The sequence below is a fragment of the Mobula birostris genome, chromosome 10 (assembly GCF_030028105.1).
Source record: "Mobula birostris isolate sMobBir1 chromosome 10, sMobBir1.hap1, whole genome shotgun sequence".
In the NCBI taxonomy this organism is placed as follows: Eukaryota; Metazoa; Chordata; class Chondrichthyes; order Myliobatiformes; family Myliobatidae; genus Mobula; species Mobula birostris.
The window spans coordinates 117474795-117495664 of record NC_092379.1 but is presented as its reverse complement, the minus strand read 5'-3'; the positions used below and the strand labels follow the sequence as shown (position 1 = coordinate 117495664).

Genomic DNA, 20870 nt, shown 5'->3' with positions numbered 1-20870 from the left:
GCTAGATTATACTTTGAGTAGCGGGCAGTGGAGCATCAGGTGAAACTGCTCAAGGAAGTCATCTACAAATAGTACTAGCAGTAATGTTGAAGCATTTGTATCAATAAAAGGCATCGTTTAGTTGCTAGAAGTGCTTAAAGATACAAACCCAAACTCACCATTTTGGCGGGGTAATCCCATTGAAATTCAGGTCTGGAGTTCCATCTCATCTTCGCCAGGCATTTGATGTGCAGCTCGTCACCCACCAGCACCTTCATTCGTGCACTCGTATTAAGCTGAACAGAATCCGCTCCTTCAACTGATGACCGAATAAAAACCGAATAAAACACATCAGAAAAGCAAAGCTCAGAAGCAGAATTATCTAGCATTTATGATTGGTTTCAACCTTCTTCTGAAATTAGAATCCCAATGCCAGTAAAGGAATGTGACATTTTCCATTGGTGTTATGTTGTCAATTGACTTTTTTAAGTTGAATTTGAAATGCTGTTTGAACTGAATTGAACAAACAGATGTGGATGGAGACAGTGGACTTAATTCTGCTAAGGAAGGGCATGAGAGGAATGGGATTCGATTCCTCATGTTCCAGATAATGTCAAATTAAAGCAGATCCAACTGGAGCATACTAATATACTGTGTAAAATATGATTCCATCCATGCTGCCTCAACATTATGGTTTTACCCCACTCCTCAAAGATCATTCCCTATTGCAATGTCTTTTCTTCACGTACGGACACTTTTCAGAGAGCTTTCCCTCAGGCCACAATTTGCAGCTACTTTGGTGAAAACTTGAAAACAAGTAAAACTTCAGCTACAGGAACAGGTATGCTGGAAGAACTCAGCTGTCAGGCAGCATCTGTGGAATGTAGGGGAGTTGGGGCGGGGATGTCTTGGAGGGGCAAAGCCGGGATGACCATGGGGTAAGCTGTGAACAATGCTATCTAGTCAGTGAGTGAATGGGAGCAGTTAGAGATTGAGAACATAAAACATAGAACAGCACATTAGACCCATGATGTTGTACTGATCTCGATGCTAATTTATTTCTCAATGCCCTTTTCCTGAGTCTCATCCACATTTCTCCATTCCATTCATATTCATGCATCTATTTAAAATCCAGGCAGCATCCTGGTAAGCCTCTTCCACACAGTCTCCACATCCTTCTGACCAGAAATGCACACAATCTCCAAGCAAAGTCTAAATAAAGCTTCATATAGTTGCAGCATGATTTCCCCTCTCTTATACTCAACACCCTTAACAATGAAGGGAAGCATGCCATATATGCAGACCGAATGCAGATTTTCTCTAATTCAAATGACTAATCTTCATTTTGTTTTTCCAATGTGTATGAGACCATATCATGAACACTGAATATAGTGTGCTAGTCTAGGAGAAGTGCAAGCATATTTATCATGGGCATAATGAAGGTGCTCCAATAGCTATGCTTTATTAGTAAATTGAGAAGAATTGGTATGTAATCAAAGACTCTAGTCAAGTCAAGTGAAGTCAAGTCACTTTTTATTGTCATTTCAACCATAACTGCTGGTATAGTACACAGTAAAAACGAGACAATGTTTTTCAGGACCATGGTGCTACATGAAACAATACAAAAACTACACTGAACTATGTAAAACAACTCAAAAACTACACTAGACTACAGACCTACACAGGACCGCATAAAGTGCAGGCATTACAATAAATAATAAACAAGAGAATATGCACAGTAGAGGGCAGTAGGTTGGTGTCAGTCCAGGCTCTGTTTATTGAGGAGTCTGATGGTTTGGGGGAAGAAACTGTTACATAGTCTGGTTGTGAGAGCCCAAATGCTTTGGTGCCTTTTGCCAGATGGCAGGAGGGAGAAGAGTTTGTATGAGGGGTGCGTAGGGTCCTTCATAATGCTGTTTGCTTTACGGATGCAGCGTGTGGTGTAAGTGTCTGTAATGGCGGGAAGAGAGACCCCAATGATCTTCTCAGCTGACCTCACTATCCGCTGCAGGGTCTTGCAATCTGAGACAGTGCAATTTCTGAACCAGGCTGTGATGAGGCTGCTCAGGATGCTGTTTTCTAGCAACTGTAGCTATTTTCTACAGCCGTACAGTGCACAGCGTTCTGACTTGTTGCATCACCATCTAGTATGGAGGTGCCATTGCACAGGACTGTAAAAGGCCTCAACGTGTTGCAAACTCAGTAAGCTGCATCATGGGCAGGTGTTCCCTCCATCAAGGTCATCTTCCAAAGGCCATGCCTCATGAAGGTGGCATCCATCACTGTCCAGGACATGCCCTCTTCCCATTGCAACTATCATGGAGGAGGTACATGGAAGTCTTAAGCTCAACCTTTTAGGAACAGCTTCTTCTCCTCCTCCATCAGACATCTGCAAGGCCCATGACTCCTAGAACACTACCTCACTATTCCTCTTTTTCACCATTTACTTTTCGTTGGCACTTATAGTAATCTGTTATGCTTGCTCTGCACTATTGCAACAAAACAGTACATTTCATGACTTTTGTCAGTGACTATAAACCCAAAGATGAATTACTGCTTCATCTGGAGGGACTGGTTGAGTCCCCACATGGTTTAACAGGAAGAGTAAAAGGACAAGTGTAGTACTGCCCAACAGTTTAATGGAAAACATTTGAGAAGTGAGCCATGAACGCAAAATACTCTGCAGATGCTGAAAAACGTTGACTGATCATTTCCACGGAAGCTGCCCGACCTGCTGAGTTCCTCCAGCATGTTTAGAGAAGTGAGGGTGGTTGCTGAGAATGGAAAAGTGGATGAGGGAATCATGAAGAGAATGATCCTTGCAAAATGATGAAAGGAGAAGAGGTGGAATCTCTTTGAAGGTGATAGAAATTGTGGAAAATGGTCTGTTGAATGCGGAGTCTGATGGGGTGGAAGGCAAGGTCCAGTGAAATTCTAACCTTGTTCTGTCCCAGAGCAGAGGGGGTGAGAACAAAGGTGCAAAGTGCCTTAAATACAGTGTTAATGTTGTGAATTTTGGGTGGAGTTATATCATCCGGTTAACTGGCAAGTAAAATATTGGAAAAAAAAGTGGAGAGGTAAGGAAAGGTACAAACAGAAAGAAAGAGCAAGTTATCTGAAGTTAGAAAAGAAATTGGTTGATCAGCCCGAGTTTTGAGAAGACTGGAAGATGAAATAAATAGTTAAAGGGAAGTGTATATCTCAGAGGATACAAGGAAGAATGAAGCAGATAAGGTTTTGCCCTTTCAAATAGTGAAAAACACAGTAAGTTTGATTTCAAAGACTGGACTTTGTGTAAATAGTTCGAAATAAGAAAACCTAATATAAAAAATGATTGAAATCTTCCTTACATGACTGCTACAAAAAAGCAGACAAGACTTCCAATTTGTTGTTACAAATGCTCCTTTGAAATCCACCTACTTTAATAATGGGCCCAGAGGAACACTACCTAGTTTCCCTAATGTACCCTGGATGCCTTGGGGTGTATAGGCTGTCCAGGGAGGGGTAGTATCTCTGGCGAAGGGGCTTGTTGAGTCCATTCTGGGGCAGCTCACTCACCTTTGGTGCCCACTGGATGCTCGGCTCTCACCTGTGGCTCCAAGTAGCTGCTTGGATGCGACAGAGGGCAAGCCCTGGTATGCCGCTTTGACAGGCAGGCTAAACCAGGTGACGTTAGCCAGTGGCCTCATACCCTGGTGAGGTAGGGACATGCTTGCCCTAGCTTGCAAAGTCAGCTCTGGCAGACGAGGCAGATGAGATCTACAGTGAGATCCAATGGCCAGGAAGGCAGTACTACTACTCTCCGTGGAAAGCAAAGGACATGACAAGGCACAAAAGGCATCATAGTCATCTACTGCAATCAAGAAAGACCCCAGTTTGTACCACTGGATCCAGACTTCTGAGGTCAAGAGGGTGGAACTGACTCAGTGAAACAGCTTCTCCACTTTAAAACACAGGTTTCCTGTCATCTTTGGACATGATGGACAACCACCACTTTGGATGCCAATGGGATTTGAATTTCGTCCTACAAATGCCAAACCAGGGGATAGGAAAGTACCTACAATTCACTGGAAAGACTTGTGAGCCAACATTCCATCACTGAACCCCTAATTGCAATCAGTTCACAATGCCAGACAGGTCCCATTGTTTAGATATCTGATACTGGACTCCTGAAGCACTCCATTCTGAACTCTGTCATTCTAAACGCTGTCATGGAAAGAGATTAGCAGCCAGACAGAGAAAAAGATTCAAGTATGTGCTCAGAGCATCCTTGCAGAAAAGAAGCTTCTCCCTGACACCTAGTAATCTCTAGCCCTTGACTATTCAAAGAAGAGAATGAGCATTGTGATTGATACTGAAAAACCATGTGGTTGTGCTTCTGAGCAGTCAGAGGCCATTTGCAAAGTTTAACAGTCCACCAAATGCCCTCACCTCATGAAAAACCTCCTGCCCATTTGTTGAAGCGTCTGTGGTTTCCATGCTGACCTCAATTACTAGTTCAAGGCCCACAAATCAGAATGGAATAAAGTCATTCTTGAACCTGAGGAAATGCCTAAAATGAAGAAGAATTTGCTCCTGAATTGTGACTGGTCTACTTGATAAAGTTGTTGGCAAGCCAGTGGGATCCTCAAATGTACACCTGATTAATTTTATTCAAATGAGTTGGAAGAAACTAAGAAAATTTTAGAAAAAGTCAGAAATAATGGAAATGCTCAGCTGGTGAGGCAGCATCCATAGAGAGAGAATCACTGTTAACATTTCATGACTTTGATCAGGGAGGTCATTGATCGTGATCAGACCTTATTTGCTCTCTCTCTCTCCGGACATCAAATCAAATCAAGTTTAGTTATCATTCAGCCAAACCTAGATATAGCTGAACAAGACAGCGTTCCTCTGGGTCCAAGATGCAAAACCCTCAAAATAGCTAGTAACATTCAAAATAATGAGCAAAATAATTCAAAACAGTGAGCAAAGAAGCATATTCACTTAAAAAAACACATATATGTTGTCTAAGATACTGAGCGACAATATCCGGCCATTGATGGTACGGTCTCCCAGTAGTGAGCAGATGCATGCAATCCAACCTGTCATTCCACTGCTCAAACATGTGAGGGCAGCACTGACAGGAGACACCAGCCCGCACACTGTAAAGCTTCCACGTCTTCTCACCTGGTCTGCAGCAGCAGCAGCAGGCAAGCCCGAGGCTTGAGGCCTAGTCCTCGCTTCAACCGAGGCAACACAACTCCCATGTCATCTGTCCTGCCACCAGACAAGGGCAGCAGGCCTGCGGCAACAGAGTCTTGTCCTTCATATTGCTGGAGACATATTGTCTTTCCAGTATTTCTTGTTTTTGCCTCAGATTTTTAACATCATCAATATTTTGCGTTTGTTCTGTCTGGACTGTATGACCCTCACAGTTCATCTCCTGCCAATCTGGCAATAATAGTACTGTCATCTCTTGAGTTTTGATTAGGTCCTCTCCCAACTGACCTGCTGTCTCTTTTTGCCCAATCAATCAAGTACCTGACCCAATGTAATGCAACTGAGTGCAGGCGTAATAAAATCAACTGGGTCTGTAACAAAATGTCCGTCATGCCATCTGCTCTCAGTGAAATCCAACAAGGAGTCAAAATAGCATTATTGATTTCAATAGACTAATAGTTCTCACCTTCTATGAGTATCATATAGTAGGACAAGAAGGTCTGATTATCAACTATGGTCTTGCAATGTAACATGCCATGTTGAGCACGCTTAGGATTTCGAATGATAAAACCTTGTTTAGGATCCCATACGGTATTCTCTTCATCGGTTCTAAATTCAGTGTCTCCCTCCTGTATGAGGCAAAAAAATTATCATTGTTTATAATACACAATGGAGTTAAGGGCTTTCTTCTTCTTCTTCTTCATAATACACAATAATTTCAATGGTTACATTAAGACATCCAGTTTTGCACTAGGTATGTAATACTTGTATATTCTTAGATCACTGTTTGTTGTGATGAGTGTGTTTTTGCATTTTGTACCAGACTCTTATTGAACAACAGGATATTCAATTTTAGTGCACGTTACTTGGAGGATATTCAGTAGCATCTGCTATGGAAGTGGTTTGAGTAAAATATTTTTATCATCTGCCTCTGTCCTGAAACTAAAGATGGAAAACCACTCAAGATCAATTGTTTCTCGAATTCTATCTTTAAACTATTTTTTCACAATCACAATTAACTGTAAGAGTTCTAAAGGGTGTTCGTTTTGTTCATATTGATCAGATTACCTTCCTTTTGTTTCTGACAAATACGACCGTTGTTAAGAATTAATTATAAAAAGATGTCTTTTCCACATATGCAATGTTCTTAACCACACCCTCATTTCATATCTTTTAGTTTTCCATTTAACCACACCATTTGTGCTTTTGCACCTTGTATTAAGCAGTTTGCTTTCATTAATGCTTCTTTTGATTTGTATCATATTTTTCATGAGAAAAAGATCTTTATTTCTGTCACTGATTTCTGTTACTTAAAAGTTAATGACCTTAACTTTACAGTCACCAACCATACCCACATAATGGATATCAACCTCTTGGTTTCTGTGGAAAAGTTGTACTCCTCTTTTGTGTACTTAGACTTTGATGATTCTTTTACATTTCTTTTTGAGGTTAGCTACAAATGCAAAATACTCACCACTGAGTGCAAATATTGCTTCCATACTTGTGGGCTAGTGTAGATAATATAAGATCAGAATTGGCCAATTTGAATATAAAGTCTGTTCTCTCATTCAATCATAGTGGATGTTGTGTTCAACCCTATTCTCCTGCCTTCTCCCCATAACCGTTAACCCCTTACCAAGGATCTATCGATCTCTGCCTTAAGTACACACAATGACTTGGCCTCCTTAGCCTTCTGTGGAAACAAATTCCCACGGATTCACCACCTTTTGGCTGAAGAAATTTCTCCTCATGTCAGTTTTAAAAGGACATTCCTTAGATCCCAGACTCTCCTACTAATTGAAACACCTTCTCCATGACCATTCTCTCCAAGCATATCACTGTCCAGTAGGTTAAATAAGGTACCTCCTTCATCCTTCTGAATAGTGGGCAAAAACATGCCTTTGCTAACTAAAGCAAGCACGGTAAACTAAAGGTATAGAAGCTCATCCATTGAAAGTCAGAAGCTATTATCTATAAACAAAGGCAAAGAGATGAGCAACTTTAGATCTATTATGTTTGACTCGTTATTTTTGGTATAATGGTGCAAAAGACAATTTCTTATACAGTGTATAAGAGAGAGAGAGAGAGATAAAATGAATTATTAATGGTTGTTTTCTTTACAGCAACAATAACTATGTCACATTAAAATGCTGAAGTTAGTGTGTCTGACATTTTGTTATTTTATTTTGCCAAAAGTGACACATTTTGTAGCCTACTATGATTTTAAACCTTTTGCATTTCAGAACCTTCTTTTTAAAGTGATATAACATCAGCCAAAGAAAGTTGACAGAATAATAACACACACTCCCTACTAGTCCCAAGTGAGATGAGTTTTTTTAAAAATGTCCTTTCAGCATATAAGAATTGTTAGCCTGGGGGACTCATCAAATTCACAGTGAGTATTTAAATCAAAGCTTCAATACCTTTGACATATCTTGCTTGCTTTACTTAGCAAAAGGAACACTTTTGTCCACTGTTAGCTCAGAAGGAACAGGGAACAATACTTGCAGTTATTGGTAAATCACTCCCATTTGTTTCAGACTCAGAAAGAAATGAAGAGAAGCATTACAGAGAGTAGCCATGAAATGGACTTAATAAAATTACACAAAAACACAGAAGAATGAATTCATGTCAGCTCCAAAAAAGGAAATCTATACCTTTCAAACAAATTTTTCAAATGTTTGAGTGTTATTATAGCCCGAAAGAACCTTGGATTGTCTCAGCTATGGATTATGTAGTGATAGGCTGAGAACACATGGTTGGTGTTGCTTAGAAAGGATCTGGTCAGCAGGTCTTGTTGAAGAACTGTGCCTGCATGTGCTTTACTTATGGGTCATGTGAACTTTAGCAATGTGAGTTTGATAAACTTCAACAATGTGAGTTTTGATGAAGTGGGCTTTAAGTGTGATTTGTACATCATTGTTCACAGCTGCACATCTGGACACTCGAATCTGTAAACCACATACGTGCAAAGAATCTGGAAATAATTTGACAATCTTCGCAAGCCTGACAGAATGACTCCATTCAAATGGCAATTTTGTTTTCATACAGTTCTTGTGCGTAGCACATGAAGGTTCTGTGCTATTCTAAAAAGCTTTGTAGGCTTGGGAATCATGCATTAAATATGCCCTCTTTGCTGACTGGAAGGCTGCACAAAGTTTCTCAGTGTTATTTGTCAACATTGCTTTGAGAAAAACCCACAAAAGGAAAAGTCCAAGTAGATTACAAGTACACTTTCCTGGAATAGAGGGTGTGTATAAAGTTTGCAAAACCTTATGCTTGATGGAGGATGTTTGTGAATGGCACTATCACTTTACTCCTGTAGCTTCCTTTTACGTAGCAGGATGCAGACAGCTTGTCTCCATGTTACATTCAGACACAGGGACATGGGAACTAGCCTAAGTGCCTCTATCACTCATAAACATGCAAACACTGAAGAGGGATAAACTGAATTACAGAGTTTTACATATACATGATTTCTTTTAATGTAAAGGCACCTCTATAAATTCCATTACTTCCTTCATCAGTGAGACATTCCAGCCCACAGACGTTTATGTCATCAGTACAGTTCTTTGGCTAAAATTATACAAAGATTCTAAATGATTATCTCTCAAAATTAATAACTGGAACTCTGTACGGAAGTATGAAACATCCATGAATTGTTACACTACTGGAGCTGTCTTTGGATGCAATAAACAAGTTATATTTAAATATGAGTTTTTAGATAAAAATAACATATTTCCAGAATGATATAAGGGAATGTTAAAATCGATAGAAATTATAAATAAATGTCTGATGAACTGCACAGAATACTAAAAAAAGGACAAATCATTAATGGATTATAATGGAGTTGCTAATAAGAACTTCACATGAGAGTTGAGCAATGATTGGAAATAGAATGATGCCTGACTGTTGGAGGAAGATACTGAAACAATATATGAAAAAGGCATGAAGGCAGCCATGGGATTATATAGAGGCACATTTAGTAATGGGCATCTCAATAGAGAAAAGTTAAATAATGAGCAGAATCAATGTGGTTTCTGTCTGGGAAACCTGATATTGATATCGTTAGTAGAGAGCTATGTCTGACAATAGTGGAGGCGAGTGAATTATGGAAACTTTGTGTTATCATGTTTTGATTTAACAGATCTTTAGCATTTCCAAATAGGACATTGATCAAAAGAAGTAAACGTGTATAGGGGATCTTCTGAGGAGGCTGCACTCGAGAAACTTGGTATGATTGTGCATGAGGCATGCTAGGAAGGAGAAAGGATATTTTAGGGACTGTTCATTGGGCTCTTATTGTACACATCGATGGAGTATGAGACTTATTGACAAGTAGGAAATGCTGTTGAACATAGATCGATGCAAAATGATGTGTGTGTAGAAGTTAGGTAATATGCAGCACATAAGGTAAACTATGCTGGATACGATAAACTATCCCCTGGTTCATGAAACAATGGGAAGATTTCCTTTTAGTACCTTATCTAATCTTTCATGATCTTGTGATGTCTTCGAGGAGAAGAACATCACCAGGCTTAGCTTATGCCTAATCTTCTTTCTTCGAATCATTTCTGTAAGTATCTTCTGGATCCTTTGCAAGATCTTCAAATTGATCCTGAATTTGGGGACCAGCGATGGATACAATACTCCATTCATTACCTAGCCCGTGATTTTATAAAGAATCAATGTTATCTCCCTGGTTGGTCCACCACAAACTAACTGCGAATGACAATTTTACTACCGGTTTTCAATCACTTTAATTTTATAGGCAGAAGAGATTTACTGGAATGACTCAAAGAAAGAGGGATATTAGGCATACTGTAAGCTAAACCTGGAGATGTTCTCCACACCAAGATAATAGTTCATGACATTTTTCAATGTTCATTAAGCAGGGAATATTTACCTGAATACGAGATGAAAAGTCTATTTTTTTCCATGAACTGATGTTATATTGTGTCCTTGTAAAAAGGTGAAGAGGGTTTCATGTAAATCTATCAGCCAAAAGGTGGCCCCCTGATTATTGTATGAGACAATAAGCTAGTCTTGTGTGAGGTCACTGATTCCTGTGGAATATTCTTGTCATTGGAGAGGGCATATTCAAAAGGAACTGAATACATATTTTGAATAAGATTTTGAAGGCAGTTAAGAGAGGTTATATTTGAGAGAAGGTAACTCAAGGCAGACCTTGTGAATATAACAAATATTCTAAAGGTAGAGGGACTTTAACACGAGCAATGTGTTTTCTATCATCAAAACGTAACAGACTGAGGCTTCAACTCAAGTTCAAAGGAGGGAAAGTGAAGCATATTAAAGCTGCTATACTCAGAGGATGACAAATACTGTATAAGGAACAGTGTACGTCTCAGGTGACACTAGAGGTGAAGAATGTTGAAAAAGTCAGGAATAAACTAACTGTTTATGTGAGAGACTGAGGAACTGAGCAATACAACAGATAAAATGATGCATGTTGTTTTATGAATACACGGAACAGGTGTGGGAATTCTGACACTGTCTTGCCTTCCAATCTTCAAAGTTTCTATATCCCATGTAACTCTAAATTAATATTTGTGGGATCATTTAATGAATGTTTGTTCTTTTATTCAGTTAAACAATGTACTATTTTATAATGCATGCCTTGCATTACAATGTCCAGTTCTCTCTGTCATCTGCACTTCCAAAAACCGAAGACTAAAGTCAATTGAGAAACAACACTTCATTTTCCATCTGGCTATTTTGAGCTTAACATCCAGTTCAGCTACTTCATGTTACTAACTTTCTCCATTTGTGTCAGAACAGTACACTTCTGCTGTGCTCTCAGATGCTCGTGTGCACAGGCCATCTGCACACTCTGACCACCCCAGGCCCCAATGGACATCCATAAATGGCTGTGGTGCAGGAGGGCGGAGAGATAGGCTCAATAGGAAGTCCAAGATGACCATACAGAGTCCAGTCCAGAAAGTTGCTTGTTGTGCAGGAATTCACCTTTGCACGTAAAGCCCTCATGGTGTGGAGGAGGACAGATAGCGTGAGTCGGCAATGGCGCTGGAACGAGAGGCTGGCAGGAGATTTCCTAGAGATGCCGTTTCCCAAGATGCAGTGAGCTTTTGATGTGTGGGTAATCAGCTACTCCACAGTAAGCACACGTGTTGTTTCTCCACTGACTCTCATGCTCTTGGGGGTTGGTGGGGGCAGGGTTAAAGGAGCTCTCCCTACCTGCACGATGATGTGTTCTGCAGCCTGCAATGTTTCTAGGAACAGAACAGAGGCTCTGGCTGATGATCTGGAGGGTTGTTTCATAAGACACTGGTCAATTCAGAGGGTCATTTATGGATGTCCGTTGGGGGCTGGGATAGTCAGAGTGCATGCGTGGCCTTTGCATATGAGCATCAGATTGCACTACGAATCTAACCAATTCCTCCCTATCGACTCAATCAACAGTCCTGTCATCTTGCGTTACCTCTAGCTCACCACTCATGGCCCCCACTTTGCCGAGTCATCCATTTCACTGCTGAATTGGACGCCCACCTGCCAGACTACTTGCCTGCAACTTCAGCTGACTTGATGCCATAATTCTGTGGAGATGGAAGAAACTTTCAACCTCACCAAGCTCCCACATGACTTAGCCGTTGCCTGGTTTCCACAGCAAGAAGACCAGCATTCTGCCACCTCACAGATCACACCACTGTGCAATTGATCCCCTCCTGAGCATTATCCTTCCCCGAGGCCATCTGATCTCTCCCTCCTTGCCTGAGACCTAATCCATGAATGAGAACATCATGGAAACACTACATCACAGCTTCATTTGCCCATCCCAGTCCCCAGCTTGTGCAGGAATATTCTTTATCAAAAAGAAAGTTGGGGGAGGGGATTGTACCTGGATTGACTACTGTAGGCTCAACAAAATTACTATTAACACTACTTGAAACACTTCCTGGGGCCCAGATCTTCACCAAACTGGATCAATAGAGAGCGTACAACCTGATTCGCAGCCACCAGGGGAATGAGTGGGAAACTGCATTCCTAACACCCACTTGTCACTACACAGACTTGGTGATGCCTTTTGGACTTTACACCAGCCGTTTTCCGAGCCTTTATCAGTGAGATCCTCCAAGACACGCTTCAAAGGTACGAAGGTATTTGTTCATCTACCCCATCTTCTCCAAGGACACCCATGAACACATGTGTCACGTCCCTTCAGTCCTTTAGTGTATCCTCGAAAACCAGCTGTACCACAAGTTAGAGAAATGGCAGTTCCACACTCCAGTCATTTACTTCCTGGGTTATGTCCTTTCACCCCATGGTGTAACCATGGACCCAGAGAAAGTGGTGTCATTGATTAATGACCCTGATTACACTCCATCAAACAACTACTGCACTTTTTGAGCTTCTCCAATTTCACCAGGAATTACAGACAAATCGCTGCTCTTCTCACTTCCCGCACCAAATCAGCTGACCTCACGCTTAACCTGGTCAGCTGCCGCAGACCGTGCTCTCATGGAGCTCAAGAAACACTCCACCACTGCTCCCACTCTGGCCATCTGAATGCCTCTGGACCTTTGGTGGACACACTTGGGCGCTGGGACCATCCTCCCTAGCGAGGACCAGGTGGAAAGACACACCCATGTGCCTTCTTCTCATGCAAATTCAACTCTATACAGTGGCGTTATGGAGTAGGAGACAGGGAGGTACTCTCCATAGGCCTTGGAGGAATGGAGAGACTGAGTGATGGGAAGCACCAAGCCCTTTCTGATCTGGACTGACCACCTGAACCTCATAGCCATACAACAGACTCACCAGTTCAGCCCACTGCTCGTTCTTCTTCAAGCAATTCCATTTCCCCATCTCTGACCAACCGGACTCCAAGAACACTAAGGCGGACACCCTGTCCCTACAGTTCAACCCAGCTGACGGTGGCCATGCGCTCAGAGGCACGCCAGTGGGCCTGCCAGTCATCCCTCTCCAGCCATCCAGGTGAATGATGGACTCTGGAATTTCTGTGACGCCAGTTCTGGTGGCCCACCATAATCACAGATGTGTGTACATCGGTTGATTGCTGCCTGCCCTCAATGAGCCCAGTCCAATTTCTCAAACCAGTGGCCCCCTGGGCTCCTGCGTACCCTACCGGTCCCACATCGCCATGTATTTCACCACAGGTTTGCCACCATTTAGATTGGGCCCTGGTGATCATGGCATTGGTGGATCAGTTCTCTATTGCCCTCACCAAACATTTGTCAGCTGCTGAGACAGGGGACCTTGTTCTCCAGCATATAGTTCACCTCCACAGGTTCTCTCAGGGCACTTTATAGACCAGGGCCCACTGTGTGTCTCCTGCTCTGGCAAACCTTCTGCTCCCACCTTTGAACCTCAGTGATCTTGTCCACTGGCTATCATATGCAGACCAACAGTCAATCCCAAAAGAGCAAACCACCAAGTGGAGAGTTTTCTGTGATACTTCACTGCCTCTGACCCTTCCCTGCGGTATCTGTTCTGAGCTGAACTGCCCTGCAATCTACGCACCTCCTCTGCTACAGGTATGTCACCCTTTGAAGTGCATCATGGCTACCAATCCCTCTGTTGTTCCCTGTGGAGGAGCTAACAGTGGAGATCTCGTCCACCAGGACCCTGGTTCACCAATGCCAGAATGCTTGCAAGAGGGCACGGAGGGCCGTCTTAGCTGCCAATTGCACCTACTGCCACCAAACTAACCACCATTGGTGCCCAGCCAGATGAGTCTCACCTGGGGACCATGTCTGGTTGTTCACCTGAGACCTGCCCCTGTGCACTGACTCTGGCAAACTCTTGCCCCAGTTCCTTGGTCCCTTCAAGATTACTCATCACATCAATCCAATCACTACTGTCTCCAGCTGCCACCGTCCCTCAGGATCATGTGTCCTGCCTCAGGCCTGTTGTCTGTGGACCACTCAACCCAACAGAGCCCGCACACCCAGACCCAAGGACAGTGGTAGGTGGTCCAGTGTATATGGTTCACCATTTGATGGATTCACATCTTCGTGAAGGGATATGCAGTTCATGGTTGACTGGGAACAGTACAGTCGAAAGGAGAGGTCTTAGGTGCCGTCTAGTTTCATCTTGGATCCAAGATCATTGAGGAGTTCTACCGGACCAACCTGGATCATCCTGGGCCATCGGGTGCCAGCCAAAGGGACGGCAGTCTTGTCAGGCCTGTACAGTCTTCCCCCAACTAACAAGAGTCACCTTGTTTTCAACTCATCACCTGCAGCCTACTTAAACCCAGCTCTCATCCACGAGTCCTTCGTTCACCTGTTAGACAAGCCAGCCTCAAACAATTGCTCCTAGCCTTCAGTTATCTTGTTTTCTTGTTGCATTAAATAACTGTTCTCTCTTGTTTTGTGGCCCCTTGTGGGTTATTTTACAGTTTGTTAGCAAATATCATTACTGATAAATTGTCTCTGCTGTTCTGCTCTTGTGTTAAGCCTCCACTACATTTCCTGACAACTGGATTGCTGTGAAAATCTGTGTGGTTGACTTGCATATTTAGGGAATGAATCAGACTGTCCTCATCTAGGAGAGTTTGTATTTCACCTACCTGGCTGAATCTTAACTGCCCTCCGTGATGGTCTACTATAACAGTTCAATAACTTGGTTTAACATTGATTCAGGATAACCTGATGTTATGAGGACACTCAGTCCTCGTTTATTGTCATTTAGAAATGTATGCATTATAAAATGATACAATGTTATGTGGGACTGAAAAAAAAATCAAGGGGCCCAGTGAAACAGCAAATTTTGAAACAACTTTCAAGTATGTAGAAGGCATTTACAGCAATAGAAACCCCTAGTTTAACTGCGCCTGCATATTCATAGCTCCCGGAAAGTGATAACACCAGATGGCTAAGACATTGGAAACAGCATTTGTGACTCAAGCCTTCATTGGCTGAAATATTGAGTATAGGCATAAGAATATCATGTTGCCTTTGTACAAAACTTTTGTTAGACTGCACCTAATGTAGATTCTGGATGCCATTGATGCTGGGAGAATTGTCAATTTTAAGATGAGATTTATTTCCAAATGCACTAGGAGACAAGTGAAAGCTGGATGGAGTTTGCAGTCCAGTGGAATAAAGAACAGACTTAGGTAGCTAATGGGCCTACTCCTGTCACCATGTTCCTGTATTCTTTTAGGTTTTGTATGCTTCATCTCTTCATAACTCAGCTGGCCAAATGAGCATTTTCCTTTCCTAAAGAACAAACTCAAATGAGATACAGATTTGGAAGCAGATGGTTGCCATTTCTATTGAAACCTTAAGGCTCTTGCTGGTGCTCTGAATGGTGGTTCATGCTTCTTTAACAGCTTCTTGCTTTCTCACATTTTTCAGCTAGACAAAGCATGAGGGATCTTGGGCAAAATTAATGCATGCATGAAATTATAACCTTCCGCCCAAGACACTTGCCAAAACTAGGAGAGTTGGCACAGTTGATTGAAAGACCCTGTCATTGCCAAGCATGAGATTCATTTAGTTAATATAGTTTCATATCTCTGGAATGCTTACGTGGAAAAAAGACTGTTACTCCTCATAGTTTGTTAGATATAAGTGGCTTGAACTTAGAGAGTAACTACAGGTTAAGGGCAGGACCACTTAAGTTTGATGGAGTAATGTGAGGCATTTCTTAGAGATAATAAAAATTCTAATACTGTGAATGTGGAGTTAAACTAGAAAGTGCCAAAGCTAAACAACGTCAAACTGAATCTGGAAAGAGAACAGAATGGTTTGCGTAATGTGCAAAATGTTATTAATTTTTACTCTCCTTATGTTTCTGGCCCCCATTCCTTTTCTGCTCAATTTAACAACTCACAATTTTCATTACATAACATCTTTCTTTTAATGATGTGCAGCAGTTTCAAGGGTCTCTCACCATCAGCAGGGTGACCTCTAAGTCTGGTGCTGTGACTCGGCAGGGGATCACCACAGTCTCACTGCTTTGATTCACCTTTATGAATTTGGGAACTTGAAGATAAGGCTGCAAAAATGGACTTTGAGGATCTGTTTTTCGAAAAAAAGAACAGAGAGCTCACATTAGTTTTACATTAGGCAATAACTTATTACTCTTTAAAGGCCCAGATGTTTTCTAAAAGATTCCAGCACAACTATGGTCAACATTATCATTCTTTACGGTTATAAAAATTAACCCTTTAAATGCTGAAGTGCGTAATGATTTTAAAACTCTAATTTGCTTTTTGTCTCATCGTCCAACAGCAAATGGTAGAAACTATGTGTTTTAAACTCCTAAATTGGGTTCAATAACCTCTGAAAACCCTTCCATTCTGGATGTTGTGATCTGATTGCTTTGCTGTTATGATTTAAAGCTTCCAGTTCTTTTCCTTTTCTTTCTCAAACAGTGTATTTACAGATGAAACCATTGTTTCATACTTAAAAAACAGAAGTAAGACCACAGGCTTTGGCATGATATGTACAATTCAGCAAAATGAGTGTGTAACATTACACCACAAAGAGAAAATCAAAAGAGTGAAATCAGGATTTGGACTTATAGTGTTATTAATATTTGTAATATTGTACATTTCCAACAATGAGAAGTTTTTGTATGGAACATAAATGAGAGAAATTTTGTTAAACCTTTTTTAGCGCAATCTCCCTCTTGGACTTCCTTTGAATTCAGCTTCCCTGCAAGGTGCCTGGACTCAACAAGAACTATTTGAATTTGCACTGAAAAGCAGGTTCTATGCAGGTCTGAATTTTGCGGAACAAATTGATTTTTGCTGTGAAGCAATCTCAGGAGGCGAAGTGAGCTATGAACAAAGAATCATTTAAAAAATTTTCCATCATGCAAAGCAATTCAGGAACATTTTTTTGTGGAAATCAAGCCAATAAAGATTTTAAATTAAATTCTTCTTCACAAGTACAAAAGGGAAGATGCAGTTTTTCTCGTGAATGGAGAATGTTTGCAGAAGGTGTTCTTAAGGGACTGAGGTGAAAAATGTGACCAAGTTGGACTGTCAAGATGGATACCTAGCAGGAACAGCTTCAAGAGAAGAATTATATGAAACCAAATATGCAGGATATAATTGAAAGAGAGATAGTGCTTTATAAGACTAATTAGATCTGTAAGTGTGAAGGAAATGAGCTAAGGTAGCGCTATAATGCTCACCAGTTTGGATCTGTATACATAACACATAAACAGTTCCAGAGACCTGTGATGATTGACCTTTCAAAATTGTTATTTAGGCTCAAATTATTCAAATAGTCATAGCACTAATAAACTGGAATTAATTTCATCCCAATAATGGAAATCTCTCACACCTTTTGGCTCTACACTAGTTGGATATTCAAGGTCAGAACCGTTCAGTAGGACATAAATGTTGGAACGTTTGGAAGTGTTACCATACTGAAATATCAATGGTAGAATACCATATCTGTAGCACACTATTTCACAATGCTTAGCTTTTTCGGCATGGCAATATTAATAAGAACAAAACATGTGAATTGAGAGCTCTGGTAGTCGACGTAATCCCTTGAACCTGCTCTGTCACCTTGACAAAACTGATCTTCTAGCACTTTAACACCAAGGCAAAGGCACCTAAACTCACATTACCCTGGTTTAACGCATATGCAACAGGTGGATTTCAGGACTTCAGACAAAGGACAAAATATCAAAAACAACTTGCAAATGATAAATATAAAACATATGGATAAGAACGGAGAACCAGGGTCACTGGAACGAGCTTCAACTGGGTTGAGAAAATCCTTTCAATAGTGTGTATTATTTCTTAAAATAAATGCTCATCTTTGACATTGAAGTCACACTCCGAGTGATTTTGGCACATTTGTAGTATTTCTGGGCAAAATTTCAGACGTAAGTAACATTTCAGGGACCTCTTTCACCCAACCATATCTGTAAGACAACAGCATTTCAAAGTCAAAAAATTGATCTTTTGTCGGTCAATAAAGAGGACTTTTCAATCTGTGTGGTCTTGGTTATTGCATACTGGAACAATGTTGTTTGTGTTTTATACTGGAGTTATTGCAGCATTACTTCATCAATGAATCATTTGTGTTGCAAAGCAGATAAATCAACTGTGATGCATTGGAAGATAATTTTAGATGGAATTTATATTATTGTAAATTTTTTTTTAGGATGATCAAAATACAGTATGACCACTGGCTTACTGCAGGTACCAACATTAAATCATTCAATCATTTGGATCAATGAAAACTGCCTTATTTTGGATCTCTTCACTTGGTGCGGTTTCCATGCTGATCTGTTAACCTGGATTAACCTGGCATGTGGAGAAAGATGGCTAAAATAAATGAGTGGTACAACTTACATTCAACGTGGGAACTTCAGATGAGATGCAGGCCCGGGGGATGGGATGAATGCCTTTTCTGACTGCTTGTTTTAAATAAATTGATACGTCCCAAACCTGGTTTTAGTAGATTTAATGAGAATCCTTCCTCATGGCCAGCAGGTAATGGGTTCAATTCCTGTTCGAGGGACTTGAGCAAAAAAAATCTTGGAAGACACATTGAGGAGGTGCTGTATATCAAGTTAATCTGAGGCCCCATCTCAAGGTAAATGATCCCAGGACATTGTTTTATATGGAAGAGCAGGGGAAATCCTGATCTCCAGGTTGTTCTGTATGGATCCTACATGTTCTCCTTGCGATTGCCAGGATATCCTCCGGGTGCTCCACTTTCCTCCCAAGTCCATGCAGTCACTCATTGATATTAGTAATTTTTTCCCTCAATTATCAATTCTTAGCTTAGAACTTTGTATTAGGAGATATCAGAACTCTTTGAGTCTGCTATATACAGAGCATTTAAAATTGGGAAATAAGAGATTGAATGAAGAAGTGGGTGAGTGTGAAAGACTATGGTAACTAAGAATGTACAAATGCAGGAAAAAATCTATCACTTATGTGTAGCATCTACCATGAAACCAAGGGACGGAAGATTTATACCCAGACCCTATATACAGTTAGTAGAAAAAAAGCTGAAGAACCCAGGAGGAACAGATGTGACCTCTGCACGCATAGCTTCCATTTAAATAGCATCAAGATGATTCATCTCCATCATCTCAGAAGGCTATCTACATCCTCCCAGTTCACTCTTACTATCTCAAAGACAAGACTGTGCAAGCTCTGGAAATATTGCCTGAAGGGCCTGTACTGTGCTGTACTGTTCTATGTACATCGATATCCTCTCTAATATTAATGTTCACTTGACTTAGGATTTAATTCCAAATTATATTTATTAATTCATGTTAATCATATTTCTTTTTGTCAAATGTTAAATGTCACTCCACTCCTTAAGAAAAGAAGAAGGCAGCAGAAAGGAAATTATAGACCAGTTAGCCCAACCTCAGTGGTTGGGAAGATGCTGGAGTCAATTGTTAAGGATCAGGTGATGGAGTACTTGGTGACACAGGAAAAGATATTACAAATTTAGCATGGTTTCCTCCAGGGAAAATCCTGCCCGACAAACATGTTGGAATTCTTTGAGGAGATTACATGTAGGGTAGATAAAGGGGATGTAGTGGATGTTGTATATTTGGATTTCAGGAGGCCTTTGACAAGGTGCCACACGAGGCTGCTTATCAAGTTAAGATCCCATGGAATTACAGGAAAGTTACTAACATGGTTAGAGCATTGGCTGATTGGTAGGAGGCAGTGAGTGGGAATAAAAGGATCCTTTTCTGGTTGGCTGCCAGTGACTAGTGGTGTTCCACAGAGGTCGGTGTTGGGACCACTTCTTTTTATGCTGTATATAAATGATTTAGATGATGGAATAGATGGCTTTGTTGCCATTATCGCAGATGATACAAAGATTGGTGGAGGGGCAAGTAGTGTTGAGGAAACAGATAGGATACAGAAGGACTTAGATAGATTAGGAGAATGGGCAAGAAAGTGGCAAATGTAATACAATGTTGGAAAATGCATGGTTTATGCACTTTGGTAGTAGAAATAAATATGTGGACTATTTTCTAAATGGGGAGAGCATCCAGGAATCTGAGATGCAGAGGGACGTGGGAGTCCTTGCACAGAACATTCGAAAGTTTAACTTGCAGGTAGAATCTGTGTTGGGGAAGGTAAATGCAACGTTAGCATTCATTTCAAGAGGTCTAGAATACAAAAGCAGGGATGTGATGCTTAATATATATTTATAACGCACTGGTGAGGCCTCACCTTGAATATTGTAAACAGTTTGGGGTTCCTCATCTTAGAAAGGATGTGCTGGCATTGGAGAGGGTGGAGAGGGTGCAGAGGAGGTTCACAAGGATGCTTCTGGGAATGAAAGGGTTATCATACGAGGAATGTTTGATAGTTCTGGGTCTGTGCTCGCTGGAATTTAGAAGGATGAGGGGGGATCTCATTGAAACTTTTGAATATTGAAAGGCCTATACAGAATAGATGTGGAAAGGATGTTTCCTATAGTGGGGGAGTCTAGGAGAAGAGGGCACAGCCTCAGGATAGAGGAGCATCCATTTCAAACAGAGGTGCAGAGAAATTTCTTTAGCCAGACCAGAAGGTGGTGAATTTTTGGAATTTACTACCACAGGCAGCTGTGGAGACCAGGTTGTTGGGTGTATTTAAGGCAAAGATTGATAATTTCTTGATTGGACACAGCATGAAAGATTTGGAGAGAAGTCCGGGGAGTGGGCTTGAGCAGCGGAAGAAGGGATCAGCCCTG

The 20870-nt window shown here is 41.1% G+C and overlaps 1 protein-coding gene across 1 annotated transcript in view; it reads right to left on the bottom strand.

The window, feature by feature from the left end:
• Positions 1–20870, bottom strand: part of kdrl (kinase insert domain receptor like) — a 222878-nt gene that overhangs the window by 145888 nt on the left and 56120 nt on the right. The window contains exons 4-6 of the mRNA XM_072270842.1: positions 16081–16208; positions 5648–5810; positions 159–298 (exon numbers count right to left, since the gene is read on the bottom strand). Of these exons, the coding sequence (XP_072126943.1) occupies positions 159–298; positions 5648–5810; positions 16081–16208 (431 nt within the window). The remainder of the gene's footprint in view (positions 1–158; positions 299–5647; positions 5811–16080; positions 16209–20870) is intronic.